Source organism: Chlorocebus sabaeus, chromosome 16 (genome assembly GCF_047675955.1).
Source record: "Chlorocebus sabaeus isolate Y175 chromosome 16, mChlSab1.0.hap1, whole genome shotgun sequence".
In the NCBI taxonomy this organism is placed as follows: Eukaryota; Metazoa; Chordata; class Mammalia; order Primates; family Cercopithecidae; genus Chlorocebus; species Chlorocebus sabaeus.
Window position 1 is genome coordinate 52,493,147 of NC_132919.1, and position 17,283 is coordinate 52,510,429.

The following is a 17,283-nucleotide window of genomic DNA, read 5'->3' on the forward strand; positions in this document are numbered from 1 at the left end:
GGGGCTCACTGTAGTCTCGAGTTCCTGGGCTCAAGTGATATTCCCACCTCAGCCTCCTGAGTAGCTGAAATTACAGGGGTGCGCCACCACACCAGGCTAATTTTTGTATTTTTTATAGAGAGGGGGTTTCCCCATGTTGCCCACGCTGGTTTCGAACTCCTGGGCTTAAGTGATTCTCCCACTCTGGCCTCCCAAAGTACTGGGATTACAGGTGTGAGCCACTGCACCCAGCCAAGGAGATTCTTAACGTGGGCATTTTTCTTTCTTTTTCTAAATTAGAGATGCGGGTCTCACTATGCTGTCCAAGCTGGTCTCGAGTGATCCTCCTTGACTCCTGGGCTCAAGTGATCCTCCTGTCTTGGCCTCCCAAAGTGCTCAGGTTACAGGCGTGAGCCACGACACCCGACCAACACAGGCATTTTTCAAGGGCACTTTGGGTCCCTGCCAAGGTCACCTGCCATCCACAGGATGATGATGGTCAGGGCATTGTTCCTCATGCAAGCCTGGCGCTGAGGTGCCTTCTTGACCTCCTGATGTCTCTGGTAATGGTCACTGACTGCTCTGTTGAGCTGTGGTTTCAGGGCACCCCCAGGGCAGCCCACTTCCCACCCTGGAGTCCCCGAGAGGCCTGCGCAGCCTCTGGCCCACGGTTGATGACTGTGGGCAGGGTCAGGAATGAGCTGCCTGGGTTCCCGTTCCCGCTCTGCCCTGTCACAAGTTCTGAGACTTGGGCATGTCCCTGTACCTTTCCTGGAACCTCCTGTGTAGTGTAAAGATGATAGGAGCACACAGTTCCAGGGATGTCGTGAATGAATTACACGAGTTAATGTCAAAGGCTCTGGGTGCGGGATGCATCACACATACTAACTCACGGCATTGTTATGATTCATTTAATTTTAAAAGAATTCGGATAACAGAAAGCATTCAGTTGCAGCAGAACAGCCAAGCTCATCCCGCCCGTCCCCTCCCACACACTTGGAGGCTCCTGTCGTGGCAATGTGTCCAGATGGTCAGGGAACTGCCTGGAAAGGCATTTTCAAAGTGGACAGACTTTCTGTCCTGATTTGTAGGTGGACGAGGCGGGTTGATCATCAAGGAGAAACCCTTCCCCGCTCCCGAAGGTCTTCCTGAGGCCCTGCCATGGCCATGCAAGTCTGGTTGAGGGTCTGCAAGATTACAAACAAAAATGATTGCTGGGGAGCCTATGAGAAGCTGAATCCCAGGCAACATCCAGGGCCAGGACTAAGGCGGCCTCGGCCTTGGGGTGGGCTCAGGACGGCTGAGACAAGGGGGCAGCCAGCTCCGGGACAAGTCCTGCCCCTTCCCTCCCTCCAAGGGGTGGCTCAGGACTCAGTGCCCAGTGAGTCAGTAGGGGCTAGTGATTTGTAGGGGTGGGAGTCAGGGTCCGATGCTCCCCACACACCACCCAGTGCTGCTTTAAGGGGGAGCCCAGCCCCCCACTTGTGAGAGCAGGGCAATACCAAGAGGTGGGAAAGGAAGGCACACAGGGACAGCGTCGCAGTCGAAGGCTGACTTCTAGGCTAAATCTTCTTCCACTTCTTCACTCTTTCCTTCCCCCGCTGCTTCCTCTCCGTCCTCCACTGCCTGGTCTTCCTCTGGACTTGGTTGCTGCTGCAGGGGAAAGACAGCACAGAACTGTTGGTGTTGGTGGGGGGGGGCAGGCCTTCCCCACTCCCCTGGGATGTGAACCCCACGAGGCCCAAAGCAGCCAAATGGCTGAAGCCTGGGTCGCTGAGCACTCTGGAACCTGTGGTGCCAGCTCTGTGGCTGGCGAGGGTCCAGCTGGTGCAGAAGATGGGCAGAGCTGGGGGAATCTGGCAGACGTGTGTACATGCCTGGCTTCTGCCATGTGCAGACTGGGAGGTCTCGGGCTAGCTCCTCCAGGAAACTCCCTCACCCATAGAGAGGACGCGACACCTTGCAGGACTGTGGCCAGGATTAGAAATAGTGGGCATAAGGACCCAGCCTATGTAAAACGGCTTCAGTACCACACGGTACTTTGTGACCACCAGTGTTTTGGGCCAACTGCAGACTAAGAGAGAGACAGGAAGTGTGTGGCAGGCAGGAGGAGGAAGGGGCCAAGTTCTGTGAACCTGAACCCCTTCCAAGGCTCAACTTCTTCATGTAGAATGTTCAAGCCATGGTGAGAAGCACCTTTTGGGACTTATGTCACAAAGCATGGTGCCTGCCAGCCACCCTTGCATTGTAAAAGGTGGCCAGTGTCATCTTTGCTTTCCACAGGGCTGGATAGGCCAGGAGTGGTGAGTGGGAGGAGCCCTGGACAAGGCATCAGAATCCAGGATTCTAGTTTTGCCTCCACCAGAAGTGGAGGGAGCTCTCTGCCCGACCTGTATTACCCAGTGTGAGAAGAAAACATCTCATAACCAAGTACCCTCAAATGCAAAATGCACCTGTGGAAATCACAACTTTAGACCAAGGAGGAGGGAGGCAGAAGAGGAAAGAAGTCACAAGGTGGAACCAATTATCTTCTCTGTGTGCTCATGTGCCATCCTTCACTCTGTCCACTCTATCAGGGGCCAAGAACTTGCCATACAGCTCTTCTTGCAAGCAGGCGTCATGGGTGGGTGCTCTGTGCAAATACACTGGACCCTATCTCAGCAGGGCCCACACTTGGTTTAATGCTCTATTGTCACTATTTTAAAATTCTTAGTACTTTTTAAACGAGGGCCCTCACATTTTCATTTTGCAGTGCCCCCAGTCCCCAAGTCTGCAGCCAGTCTTGATACCCACTGTTTCTTTTCCTTTCCACGCTGCTCTTTGGTTCTTTCATACCTTGGCATCTTATCTGTGGGGCCTAAAGGAGGTGACCCAGACAGACAATGTCTTTTCTTCCTCTCTCTGCTGGTACAAAAGAGGGCCTGGAAGGTGACCACACACCATCTTTATAGCAACATCTCCTCATTTTCCAGATGGAAATGAAGGAAGCAAGAAGTGAAGTGACCAGCTCACGTGATACAGCTAGAAAGTGCTTTAGAGCTGGGGCCATGGGCAGATGAACTGACCACAGGTCACACTCCTGACACCAAATCAGGGTAAGCCAGCATGACGTGCACACTGCTAATGTTACAGCCCTTCCCTCCAGGGGTCTCAAGGTCCATTCCTCTCTGACAGCTCACTTACCTCTAGAACCCTTGTTCAGTCACTCAACACACATGTTCCCTCGTTCAGTCACTCAACACGCATGTTCAAGATGTGCCCTCTCTGGGAGGAGGGAGGATACCAGGAAGCATGGAGTATGGTTCCTGCCTGTTAGGAGCCTGAAGTCTGTTTGGAGACTTAAGATTCTTTGGAAGGAAGGGAATGATTCTTCCCATTCGCCAGGTGAATAAATTAAGGTCCAGCAGGTAAGGCTACTTTCTCGAGGTCACCCAGGAAGTCAGCAAGCAGAAGCAGAACCCAAGTGCCATGTCTCCCACCCAGTCCCCAACCCACCCAACCCCTGTCCAGGCCCCTACAGGCATTGGTGTCAGCTTTATGGCGTCTGCCTCCTTCTTCTTCAGCTCTGCGAAGATGATGTCAAAGAACTCCTCCTCAGCCCTGCTGACCAGCACCTCCAGGTCTATGGCCAGATCCTCGTCCGTCTGCTCCTCGTCCCTGCCCTCCGCCTTGCCCTTCTCCTTCAGCCGCATCTCCCGGTGCCTGGCCTCCAGGATCTTCTCTCGCCGGGTCTCACGCTCAAACATCTGCGTACATAGGGACAGAGAGAGCCGGGTGGGGAGAGGGCGGGACGGCAAGCGACTTCAGTGCAGGGGCCAGGTGGGGCTTCTGCTGAGCCTCCTCATTCTCCATACAGTCCCTGTACTGTAGAGGTCTGTACCCAGGGCTGGTGTCAAGGAAGGAGGGCTGAATATTGGGGTTGGAAGGCTGCAGCAGGGACGCTGAGTTACTCAATGCCAAGGAGCGTGGAGTTGCAGGACCACAGACAGAAGAGCACCCTTTGGGGCTATGAAATATGGCAGACTTGGCCCAACAAGGACCAGCTCAATAGTGAGATCCCAGTCTCAGGCAGAGCCAGGAGGCTCTCCCAGCCTTAGCACAGGGGTTTTCCTTTTTTGTTTTGTTTTGTTTTGTTTTTGGGAGGGAGTTTCACTCTTGTTGCCCATGCTGGAGTGCAATGGCATGATCTCGGCTCACTGCAACCTCCGCCTCCTGGGTTCAGGCAATTCTCCTGCATCAGCCTCCAGAGTAGCTGGGATTACAGGCATGCGCCACCACACCCAGCTAATTTTGTATTTTCAGTAGAGACGGGGTTTCTCCATGTTGGTCAGGCTGGTCTCGAACTCCCGACCTCAGGTGATCCGCCCACCTCGGCCTCCCAAAGTGCTGGGATTACAGGCATGAGCCACTGTACCTGGCCCTAGCACTAGCGGTTTTCAATTCCACAGTGTTCCCCATGGTTCTGGGGAGTTGCCTACAGGGCTGCTCACTGGGGAAGGGATGTAGGAATGGATCTCAGTCCCCCTCTTCAAGCCCCTTCCATCTGGCTTCTCTATTGGCATTCTACTAAGCCTTCAGGCCAGGCGCAGTGGCTCACACCTGTAATCCCAGCAGTTTGGGAGGCTGAGGTGGGAAGATTGCTTGAGCTCTGGAGTTTGAGAATAGCCCGGGCAACATAGGGAGACCCTGTCTCTACAAAAATTAAAAAATGAGCCAGGCATGGTGGTATATGCCTGTGGTCCCAGCTTCTAGGTAGGCTGAGGCGGGAGGACCAATTCAGCCTGGGGGGTGGAGGCTTGAGTGGGCCATGATTGTGCCACTGCACTCCAGCCTGGGCAACAAAGCAAGACCCTGTCTCAAAATAAAATAAAATAAATAGATACAATAAAAATAAAATAAAATAAAATAATTAGGTCAGCCACGGTGGCTCATGCCTGTAATCCCAGCAATTTTGGAGGCCAAGGTGGTCAGATCATCTTGAGGCCAGGAGTTCAAGAACAGCCTGGCCAACATGGTGAGACCCTGTCTCTACTAAAAACACAAAAATTAGCTGGGCGTGGTGGTGTGCACCTGTGATCCCAGCTACTCAGGAGGCAGAGGCAGAGGAATCGCTTGAACCTGAGAAGCAGAGATTGCAGTCAGCCGAGATCTCACCATTGCACTACAGCCTGGGCAACAGAGCATGACTTCGTCTCAAAAATAAATAAATAAAAATAATTAAATTAAATTAAAATACAATATAATACAATAAAATACTAAGCCTTCATTTGAAAGGTTCTACCAAAAAAAAAAAAAAAAAAAAAAGGGTTATTTGAAACTAGACAAACTGACCAAGTCAAACCTCTTTGATTTACAGGTAAAAAAAACTGAATCCTGGAGAGTGAAGTGACTTACTGAAGCCCACTTAGCTGCCCAGCAGCTGAGCAAGGGCAAATGGACACGCCAACACCTATTTATGGAGCCCATGTCAGCACACCGCACTGCCTCCCCAGAAATGTGCACACATGTCCCAGAGGGTGGGAGGGAGGGGCCATCTATTTTTCTGACTAGCCTGCTTTTCGGTGGGGCCAGGTCGGGACGTGCTGGAGGGGTTCTCCCCAGGCAGGCGGTGCTTACCGAAGAGGCTACGTTCTTCTCATTCCTCTGGAGGGTAGAGAGCCCAGGCGAGACCTCCAGCAGGGTGGTTGTCCCCAGCTGGGATCCGCAGGCGATGAAACACCCATTGTCCTGCACCCGGAGGCAGAAGAGGGCCTCGTCACACACCTGTTGAAGGGGCCGGGCAGACCCAGGTAGAGGAGAGAGAAGCAAAGTTACATGTGTCTGATTAATTGGCCCCTGGGGAGGCTCAGCCACTTGGCTCTGTTCAAACACCCTCAGGGACGCCTCTGCCCCACAGGATGAAGTTCAAACTCGGAGACTGGCTGTCAAGGTCCCTGGCTTCCCTGCCTCATCTCCTGCCCCACCCCTTCACTTCTGCCTTACAGTCACCCTGTGGTTCCCCAACGCCCCCACCCTTTCATGGCCCCAGCCAGCAGGGCTCCGCTCTGGCCACCCTGATATGAAGGGGAAGGTCCAGCAGCCAACCCCCAGGGGCTCTGAAGGAATCAGCCTGTGGGCAGGAGACGCCAGGTACCTGCTTTTGTTTCTTTTTAAATTTCCCCCAGGTGGTTTTGTTGTGCCACCAGGGTGCCAAGTCCCCCAGGCCCCTTAACCTTTGTAGGAGCACGCACTCCAAAGCAATCTCTGCAGTCAGCCTGCACACGGCTCCCCCACAGAGGCCCAAACACACCTGGCCACGCAGTGCACACGTGCTCACAGTACCCCACACTCACACCCACACCGGGGCCTGGCTCCCTGAGGACCTGGATGCACGGGGAGGGATATGCGCGTGACCTTCAGGCTGAGGGCGGGGTCGCACTGCTTGAACACAAAGTCCCAGATGTCCAGGGTTCCGTCCATCTTGGTGGTAAAGAAAACGGCCGGCCTTATGGGGCTCCAGGCGGCATCAGTGAGGTAAGCCATGTGGTACCTGTGGGAGGTAGCCCACAGCATGGTTGGAGGGACAGAGGCTTCTGAGCCACAGCTCGGCTCATTTGGTCCCTTCTGGGCTCCAGGGTATCAGAGTCTTGCTAGGCAGGAAGTTCTTCCTTGTGTCTGACTTCTAGCTGTGCTGACCTCACTCACCCACAGCTCACAGGTTGCTTTTTTTTTTTTTTTTGAGACAGAGTCTTGCTCTGTTGCTCAGGCTGGAGGGCAGTGGTGCGATCTCGGCTCACTGCAACCTCCGCCTCCTGGGTTCAAGCCATTCTCCTGTCTCAGCCTCCTGAGTAACTGGGATTACAGGTGCCCGTCACCACACCCAGCTAATTTTTTTATTTTTACGAGAGATGGGGTTTCACCAAGTTGGCCACGCTGGTCTCGAACTCCTGACCTCAGGTGTCTAACAGGCTGCTCTTTAAAGCGTTCTGGGCTGGTCATGTGCAGTGGCTCATGCCTGTAATCCCGGCACTTTGGGAGGCCAAGGCAGGAAGATCGCTTGAAGCCAGGATTTTGAGACCAGCTTGGGCAATATGGTAAGACCCTGTCTCTACAAAAAATAAAAAAATTAGCCGGGTGTGGTGGCAAGCACCTGTGGTCCCAGCTCCTCGGGAGGCTCAAATGGGAGGAACGCTTGAGCCCAGGAAGTCGCGGCTGCAGTGAGCCATGTTTGTGCCACTGTACTCCAGCCTGGGCAACAAAGTGAGACCCCATCTCAAATAAAATAAATAAAGGGCTCTGAGCACAGTCCTTCCTGTGGGCTGGCCACTGGCATTTCTCTGCTGCTAACTCCAGGCTGCAGGCACGTGTTGCTGTACCTGGTCCCAGCCCTGGGACTCACGGATGGGAGTCAGAGGAAGGACATACCCAGAAAAGCTGTTACTACTGAGATGAGGAGAGTGGCATTTCCTACTTTGTTTCATGTGGATTTTCAAGAATTTCTTCAGTAAAAATGGAACATTTTTTTAAAAAGAGACACACGCACGTGCACACACAGTGGAGCCTCTAGATTTTCACCCAGACCTCTTCTCCCTGCATTGCAATATAGTTGTAGCTGGGCCCCTGGTGGGCAAGGCAGAGACTACATTTCCCAGTCACCTTTGCAGCTGAGTGTGTTGACCGGTAGGCCATAGTGGGAGAAATGATCAAGACAAAAGAAAGAATCTGGGCTGGGCGCAGTGGCTCATGCCTGTAATCCCAGGACTTTGGGAGGTTGAGGACGGTGGATCACCTGAGGTCAGGAGTTAGAGATCAGCCTGGCCAACATGGTGGAACCCCACTTCTACTGAAAATACAAAAATTATCCAGGGGTGGTGGTGGGGGCCTGTAATCCCAGATACTCAGGAGGCTGAGGCAGGAGAATTGCTTGAACCCAGGAGGTGAAGGTTGCAGTGAGCCAAAATCATGCCACTGCTCTCCAGCCTGGGCAACAAAGAGACTTCACTTAAAAAAACAAAAACAAAACAAAACAAAAACTGGAGGTTTTTGGACAAACAATGAATAAGTTTTAGTATAAGTATATACCAAATATTGCATGGGATATACTTATACTAAAAATATATATATATATATATATTTTTTTTTTTTCCAGATTTAACTAAGTGCCAACTATTTTTTTTTTTTTTTTTTTTTTTTTTGAGATGGAGTCTCACTCTGTCACCCAAGCTGGAGTGCAGTGGCATGATCTCGGCTGGTCTTGAACTCTTGACCTCAGGTGATCCACCCGCCTCGGCCTCCCAAAGTGCTGGGATTACAGATCTCAGCTCACTGCAAGCTCCGCCTCCCGGGTTCACGCCATTCTCCTGCCTCAGCCTCCTGAGTAGCTGGAACTACAGGTGCCCGCCACCACGTCCGGCTAATTTTTTGTATTTTTAGTACAGACGGGGTTTCACTGTGGTCTTGATCTCCTGACCTTGTGATCCGCCCGCCTTGGCCTCCCAAAGTGCTGGGATTACAGGCGTGAGCCACCGCGCCCAGTGTTTTTTTTTTTTTTTTTTTTTTTTTTTTTTTTTTAAAGACTGAGTCTCACTCTGTCCCCCATGCTGGAGTGCAGTGGCATGATCTCAGTTCACTGCAATCTCCAATTCCTAGGTTCAAGCGATTCTCCTGCCTCAGCCTCCTAAGTATCTGGGATTACAGGCATGCACCACCAAGCCCGGTTAAATTTTTGTATTTTTATTAGAAACGGGGTTTCACCATATTAGCCAGGCTCATCTTGAACTCCTGACCTCAAGTGATCCTCCCACTTCAGCCTCCCAAAGTGCTGGGATTACAGGCAGAAGCCCACCGCACCCGGCCCAATGCCAAATATTCTTATTTGCTAAATTTGTCTAACCCTATGCAGGAGGAGGACAAGGGAGACCCAGGTTCTAGGACACAGGTCCATCAAGTCCCTCTAGGAACCAGCCCTGCGAAAGGCCTAACGGTGCTGTGCTTGACACCCTGACCTTGCTGTTCCTTTCACACAGCCCTGGCAGCCTGCAGGAGCTGAAGACATCGGCAAGGCTCCTATATAACCTGTGAAGGGCTTCATGTCTACTGGGAACCCCCTACTTGCTATGAGGCCTGGAACTGTGGGGAAAAGAAAGAGAGATCAGACTGTTACTGTGTCTATATAGAAAGAAGTAGACATAAGAGACTCCATTTTGTTCTGTATTTGAGATGCTGTTAATCTCTGACCCTACCCCTAGCCTTGTCCTTGCAAGAGACATGTGCTGTGGTGACTCAAGGTTTAAAGGATTTTGGGCTGTGCAGGGTGTGCTTTGTTAAACAAGTGCCTGAAGGCAGTATGCTTGTGAAAAGTCATCCCCATTCTCTTAATCTCAAGTACCCAGGGACAGGTACACTGCCAAAGGTCGCAGGGACCTCTGCCTAGGAAAGCTAGGTATTGTCCAAGGTTTCTCCCCATGTGATAGTCTGAAATATGGCCTCGTGGGAAGGGAAAGACCTGATGGTCCCCCAGCCTGACACCCGTGAAGGGTGTGCTGAGGAGGACTAGTACAAGAGGAAAGAAGGCCTCTTGGCAGTTGAGATAGAGAAAAGCATCTGTCTCCTGCCCATCCCTGGGCAATGGAACATCTCGGTGTAAAACCCAATTGTATGTTCTATTTACTGAGATGGGAGAAACCGCCTTAGGGTGAAAGGTGGGACTTGCTAGCAATGCTGCTCTTTATGCACTAAAAAGGTTTATGGAGATGTTTGCATATGCATATCAAGGCACAGCACTTTTCCTTAAACTTATGTCACAGAGATCTTTATTCATATGTCTTACTGCTGACCTTCTCCTGCCACTTCCCTTTTTCTAAGATGGTAAAGATAACGACCAATAAATACTGAGGGAACTCAGAGACTGGTGCCGGAGTGGGTCCTTTGTATGCTGAGCACCGGTCTCCTGGGCCCACTTTTTCTTTATACTTTGTCTCTGTGTCTCATTTCTTTTCTCAAGTCTCTCGTTCCACCTGACGAGAAACGCCCACAGGTGTGGACGGGCAGGCCACCCCTGCAGGAACAATGCACTGCCCTTCTCAGCCAGCATTCCTACCCCTGTAGAATGACAGCAAACCAGGTTTCTGCTCCCAAAGCAAGGACTGGCTGAGTCACAAGCCCCGGGGAGCTTCTTAACAAGCCCATTCCTAGGCTAAACCTAAGATTCTGTTAGTACCCCCAGGGTTAGGGCTGGGAATCTGGATTTTTAAAAAATCACTCCTCAGCCAGGCACGGTGGCTCAGGCCTGTAATCCCAGCACTTTGGGAGGCCGAGGCAGGTGGATCACCTGAGGTCAGGAGTTCGAGACCAGACTGGCCAACATGGTGAAACTCTGTCTCTACTAAAAATACAAAAATTAGCTAGGCGTGCTGGCGTGCGCCTGTAGTCCCAGCTACACGGGAAGATGAGGCAGGAGAATCGCTTGAACTCTTGCAGTGAGCCAAGATCGTGCCATTGCACTCCAGCCTGGGGGACACAGCAAGACTCAAAAACAAACAAACAAACAAAAACTCCTCCCAGGAGATTCTGATGCAAACAGATGTGGGAAGCACTGGAACCAAAGATGCTCATTAGGGTTGATGGTGGCACTGACATTGCAGCAGTCTGTGGCTCTGTGGGCAGGAAAGGAACCCCAGGATTTTTTTTTTAGCAAGAGAAAAAAGGAATTTATTTATACATCGGTGGACAATATCCACGGGAGTGACCGGCAGTGAGTGACTCAAGGGGGTGGTTAGAATTCGGGCTTATTACCTAACTTAAGAGATGAAGAGGAGGAGGAGAAAGGGCACTTTTAGGCAAGGTACATGGGCCCTAAGAAAAACGGAGGGGGATGTGATAGTCCCAGCTTCTCTGGTCTAACCACTGTGCTCACAGCTGTCTCAAGCTCCTTGTCTCTTGCTCCCCTCAGAGGAATGGGCACTGAGCAAGACAGGCTATGCCGCATTGCTGAATCGTACTAAGGCACCCACATTTCCCAGCCAAGCTTCCTGGGTTCACACCCCAGCTCGGCTCCTCACTAGCTAGAAGAGCAGGAGCGAGCGGCTTGGCCTCTCTGTAGCCCATTTCCCTGACATGAAAAATGAGATGAGGAGAAGAGCAATGCTGCCTCCTCCTAGGGGTATTTTGAGGATTATGAAAATTAAGCCAGCCAGGCACAGTGGCTTATGCCTGTAATCACACTTTGGGAGGCTGAGGTGGGCAGATCACCTGAGCTCAGGAGTTCAAGACCAGCCTGGCCAATGTGGCGAAACCCCATCTCGACTAATCATACAAAAATGAGCTGGGCATGGTGGCAGGTGCTTGTAGTCTCAGCTACTTGGGAGGCTGAGGCAGGAGAGTCACTTGAACCTGGGAGGTGGAGGTTGCAGTGAGCCGAGATCACGCCACTGCATTCAGTCTGGGGAATTAAGCAAGACTGTGTCTAAAAAAAAAAAAAAAAAGGAAAGAAAATTAAGCCATGGCCATTATTTTTAGCAGCTGGGTGGTTTGAAGCCTGTCGCTTTGTGGAGTGGCTGGAGCAAGTCACTTGCTAACACGAGTTCGGGTGTTTGTGGAAGGCTTTTTTCTCCATTTTACATATGGAGGCTCAGGACTCCCCCGGGCCCAGCTGGGCCCCCTCCATCCCCTCCCGTCCCCTGCATCCCCTCCTGTCCCCAGCATTGCCTCTTACTTGGTCCACATGATGGACGATTCCCGGCTGTCTTCAGACCAGATGCGGGCTGTCCAGTCACCGACTGTCAGGAAGTTCTTCGGGTAGAAGGGGTTTCTCTGGAGGGCGTAGATGGGGCCATGATGGCCCGGGAAGGTGCACACGATCTTCTCAGCTGACGTCTTGGCCTTGCGGTTGCAGGAGATGATGATGCCCTGCTCAGTCCCCACCATGAACTTGGTGGGCTGTGGAAGGAGTGACGGGGGAGGGGAAGGCTCCATGAACCATCAACTCGGATGAGCGGGCATGGACAGGAGCCTGCTTGGGGGGTCTGCAGGCCCTAGAAAGGCCCTCAGATCAAGCCTCGGCAAGGGCTGTGGCCCCTCCTGGAGAGCTGTCCCCACTCTTCCCGGGCTCCTCAGACCCCACCTTTCTGGAAGTTGCTCAAGGAGCCTGTGCTGAATGAAGTCCTCCCTGGCTCCTCCAGTCCTGGAGGGTCACCACTAGCCCCTTCTGCAGAGCATCACTGTGTCCTCGAAGCATTTGGCCATCAAGATCCTGAATGTTTGTTTACAGAGTGAGTAAAGAAGACCCAGGGAGGGGACGCAGGGTGGTCCACCCAGATCACTCACAGGATGGGCAGAGCCTTCCCTGGCAGGACAGTGACATTTGTCGTAGCATTGTCCAGGCTGGTGTCCCTGAGAACTCAGAGTAGGTGACCAACCAGCACTCAGGAAGCCACCTGGCAGTCAGTGATGTAATTCGTCCCCCTAATGCTGGTGGGTGAGCTCTTTGAGGGGCGCAAGCTTGTCTGACATGGGTCCATCGCCTACAAACTGAGCTTTAGGAGTTACTCACTTTACTGCAGACTGAATGCACAAAGGCCGGTCTCCTGACTCCTGACCCAGTGCTCCCTCTGCGTCTCTGAGCATGACCCCCTCCGTCATGCAATACCCTGCCTTGTCTACTGTTCCATGTCTTCACTTCCGGGCTAGACTGGACAACCTCCACCAGCAGGGCCTGCGCCTACAATGGCGCTGTGTCCTCAGCATTCCAAATGGAAAGAACAGCTGAGTGAGGCAGGGGAGGGGCACGCTGAGGGGAGGGCCTTTGTCAACGGGCTCAGATGTCCTCTCCTGGTGGTGAACCTGCCCCTGTAGAGCTCCCAGGTTTTAGGAAGAGGTTGCAGTGAGCCAAGATCATGCCACTGCACTCCAACCTGGCCTACAGAGCAAGACTCCACCTCAAAAAAAAAAAAAAAAAAAAAAAAAAAGAAGAAGAAGAAGAAAGAAAGAAAAAAGAAAAAAATGAAAAAGAACTCCTAGTTTATTTATTAATTAAGACAGGATCTGGCTCCATTGCCCAGGCTGGAGTGCAGTGGTACGATCTCGGCTCACTGCATCCTTGACCTTCTGGGCTCAAGCAATACTCCCACCTCAGTCTCCCACGTAGCTGGGACCACCAGCACACACCACCAGGGTCAGCTAATTTTTGTATTTTTTGTAGAGACAGAGTCTCCCTATGTTGTCCAGACTGGTCTCAAACTCCTAAGCTCAAGCGATCTGCACACCCCGGCTTCCCAAAGTGCTGGGATTACAGACCTGAGCCACTGCACCTGGCGTCCCCCCCAGGTTTTTTATTTTTATTTTTTAAAAAACGTATTGTTTTATTGTGCATTTTCTTCTACCAGAAAATTACTAAAATGATAAACATAAAATCTCTAGAAAATACCCAGAATATGGCCAGGTGTGGTGGTTGAGGCATGAAAATCAGTTGAATCTGGGAGGCAGAGGTTGCAGTGAGCAAAGATCATGTCACCGCACTCCAGCCCGGGCAACAGAGTGAGACTCTGTCTCAAAAAAAAAAAGAAGAAGAAAAAAAAAATTAGACTGGCGTGGTGGCATGCGCCTGTGGTCCCAGCTACTCAAGAGGCTGAGGCTTGAGCCCAGAAGGTAGATGTTGCAGTAAGCTGAGATCACACAACTGCACTCCAGCATGGGCAACAGAACGAAACCATGTCTCAACAAAACAAAACAAAAATCTGGGCTTCAAGTTGGGTGTCAAGGGCAAGTGAGAAGACCAAGCTTGAAGGTCCAGAGAAGAAAGTATTCAAGCTGACTGCACGCTGCCCGTCAGTGAGCTGAGGAGAAAGGCCACCCAGATCCGAGTGGCCCATCGTGCCTCCGGCCTCAGACTTCGTGGCGGGCTGTGGGTGGACACCCTGGGCCTTAGAGTTGGAACCCTGGGTTTGAGTCCCGGCTTTACGAGGTACTAGGACTCACAACGTAATCTCACGAAGACTCATCGTGTGTATCTGGCAAGTATGGATAAAAACTTTACCCCACGAAATGGTTATAGGCGATTGCACGAGCTTATGAAATCAGGCAGCCACAAGTGTTCAGCACACCGTGTACACCCTGCAAGGGCCAGACATGGAGGAGATGGCCCTAGTTGTGATGTGGTCGCATGTCTAGCACTTGGCCTAGAAAGCCTTGCCTCTGGGACAGAATGTTCTCCTGAGCCCTTGCCACCCCAACCTCCATGCCCAGTGCCTTGTCCTCTGGGGAGGGGTCAGTGGACTTGTCTCCTCATCCCACCAACATTCATCTCTCAGCCTTGAGCTAGGGTTGCCCAGGCAGGTTCGAGGCCAGAGCCTCCCAAAGCCCTAGGAATGATGGCACATGACCCCGAAGCAAACAAGTGACACCTCCAAGGGGGAACCAGGCCTGGGTTGCACTGAGACATAAACCAAGACTCAGCCCAAGCCAAAAACCAACAACAAGGGAAAGGTATCTTCTTATTCTAGTGAGGAAGTCTTCCTTTACTGCTTCTAGAAGCTTCCCTCCTCTAACACATTTGCATTATGCTCAAACTTTGATATTTCCTGTTTTTCTTTTATTTTCTTTGTTTTTTTGAGATGGAGTTTCTCTTGCCCAGGCTGGAGTGCAATGGCACGATCTTGGCTCACCGCAACCTCTGCCTCCCAGGTTCAAGTGATTCTCCTGCCTCAGCCTCCTGAGTAGCTGGGATTACAGGCATGCACCTCCATGCCCAGCTAATTTTGTATTTTTAGTAGAGATGGGGTTTTTCCATATTGGTCAGACTGGTCTTGAACTCCCAACCTCAGTTGATCCGCCCACCTTGGCCTCTCAAAGTGCCAGGATTACAGGTGTAAGCCACCGTGCCCGGCCCTTTTTTTCTTTTCTTATGTAGGGATAGGGTTTTGCTATGTTGCCCAGGCTGGTCTTGAACTCCTGGGCTCAAGTGATCCTCCCACCTCCCAAAGTGCTGGGATTACAGGTGTGAGCCACTGTGCCTGGCCTCACATTGATACTTTTCTTCCTTTCTTTTTCTTCCTTTCCTTCCTTCTTTTTTCTTTCCTTTTTTTCCTCTCTCTCCCTCTCTTTCTTGCTTTCTTTTTTGGTAAAGATTTGGGGGGTCTTACTATGTACCCAGGCTAATCTTGAATTCATGGCCTCCCAAAGTGCTGGGATTACAGACGTGAGCCACCCTGCCCAGCCTGAACTTTGATATTTCTTTGTCATTCTTTCTCAGTTACTGAACACCGAGACCATGCATGTGCTCTGGTTTTCCAAGGAGCCTGGTCTGACCTCATTTCCCCAGAGGAAGGCAGGTGACCAGCCTAGGGCCCCAATGCCAGGCAGGGCCAGGACCTGGGTTGGAGTCCAGGCCTCCCTATGTTGGTCCTGGGCGTGACCTTCCCCAGGAAACAGGGCTTTTCTGGAATTGTCCTGTCAAAAGATTGCCCTCTGTGTTCAGCTGGGCCACGGGGCCAAAAGATGACTTGGTGCCATGACAACGGTGTCCTTCTTCGAGAAGCTCTGCTGCCCCCTGCTGGAAAGTTGTTGTAAAGGCCACACACGTCTCGGATGGGGGCAGTGAGGTTGGCCTCCCTGGGCTGGTGCTGGGTTCCACAAGCACCTGATATCCTAGCAATGGCCTGTCTTTAGCCCTGGCTGCCCTGGCAGTGCAAGTCAGGGAAGGGACAGCAAGGGACACTCACCAAAGTAGATTCGAACTCCAGGGAGATGGCCCCCAAGGCATTTTCCAACTGCTCCTTTTTGGTGATGTCCATGATCACGACCTCAGTGGGCTCACTCATCTTTCGGATGTCCCACCACATGACCTGGCAGGAGGTGGGACGACAGTGAGACTTCGGGTCCCTGTATTTCCCCTGGCTTTTGCCTTTTCCACCCTCGCCCCACCTTCCTGGGGTCAGCCACTGGGCCACAAAAGATGGAGCTCCCAGCAATTTGTGGGAGCAAATACACTTTGAGGATTGCTGCTCTGTTCACAGTTCCCACACCTGGCTGATCATCAGAGTCACCGACAAGCTTCATACAACCCAGATGCTGAGGCCTTGCCCTCGACCTACTGAATCAAAACCTCCAGGTGCAAGGCCAAGAATCCGTGTATGCCAACACTCCCCTCAATAAGGCGATATCCAGCAATGTTAAAAATGCATGTGTGCAGCCAGCCGTGGTGGCTCATGCCTGTAATCCCGGCACTTTGGGAGGCCGAGATGGGCGGATCACGAGGTCAGGAGATCAAGACTATCCTGTCTAACATGGTGAAATCCTGTCTCTACTAAAAATATATAACAATAATACAAAAATTAGCCGGGCGTGGTGGCGGGCACCTGTAGTCCCAGATACTAGGGAGGCTGAGGCAGGAGAATGGCATGAACCCAGGAGGCGGAGCTTGCAGTGAGCCAAGATGGCGCCACTGTACTTCAGCCTGGGTGACAGAGCAAGACTCCATCTCAAAAAAAAAAAAAAAAAAAAGCATGTGTGCTCTGACCTAGAAGTCCCACTGCCAGCAATGTCTGCTGTAGATGTATCCCTGGATGTGTGCAATAATCTGTGTATTAAAGATGCTCTTTGCTACATTTTTTGGGGGGGTAGCAACAAAATATTAGAATCCATATATAAATTATGGTACACCCACAGGATGCAATTATTAACAGGCAGGGGGCGGCGGTGTATGAAACATGAAACTATCTCCAAGGTACACACAATGAAAAACATCAAGTACAGACTAGTGTGTAAAGTGTGCAAAAAGAAAGAGTGAAGAAGAGAGATGTGTTTCCTTGCATATGCAGAGACTAGCTCCGAAGGCAGACACAGGAGAGGGAGGGAGAGGAGGAAGTGCAGGCAGAGGTGAGAGGAAGGCATTTTCTTTTTTGCACTCTTTAGATTCTATTCTGAGGGCATGTATTATCACTACTCAATTTAAAAATAAAGTACATGACCGGGCGCGGTGGCTCATGCCTGTAATCCCAGCACTTTGGGAGGCCGAGGTGGGTGGATCACCTGAGGTCAGAGCTCGAGACCAGCCTGGTCAACATACTGAGGCACCATCTCTGCTAAAAATAAAAAATCAGCCAGGCATGGTGGCAGGCGTCTGTAGTCCCAGCTACTCGGGAGGCTGAGGCAGGAGAATTGCTTGAACCCAGGAGGCGGAGGTTGCAGTGAACCGAGATCGCACCATTGCACTCCAGCCTGGGCAACAAGAGTGAAACTCCGTCTCAAAATAAAATGTGTTAAAGGAAATGTCCCCAGGGATTCTGATGGGGAACCAGGGACCAGTTGCTGCCTCTCCCTTCCGTCCCC

The 17,283-nt window shown here is 51.7% G+C and overlaps 1 protein-coding gene across 1 annotated transcript in view; it reads right to left on the reverse strand.

Annotated features, from left to right (window-relative positions):
* Positions 1-875: 875 nt before the first annotated feature.
* DNAI2 (dynein axonemal intermediate chain 2) overlaps positions 876-17,283 on the reverse strand; it is a 35,095-nt gene continuing 18,687 nt past the window's right edge. Inside the window, exons 7-13 of the mRNA XM_037993474.2 lie at positions 15,675-15,797; positions 11,672-11,895; positions 6,373-6,508; positions 5,596-5,742; positions 3,498-3,725; positions 1,482-1,632; positions 876-1,166 (exon numbers count right to left, since the gene is read on the reverse strand). Of these exons, the coding sequence (XP_037849402.1) occupies positions 1,537-1,632; positions 3,498-3,725; positions 5,596-5,742; positions 6,373-6,508; positions 11,672-11,895; positions 15,675-15,797 (954 nt within the window). The 3' untranslated portion in view covers positions 876-1,166; positions 1,482-1,536. The remainder of the gene's footprint in view (positions 1,167-1,481; positions 1,633-3,497; positions 3,726-5,595; positions 5,743-6,372; positions 6,509-11,671; positions 11,896-15,674; positions 15,798-17,283) is intronic.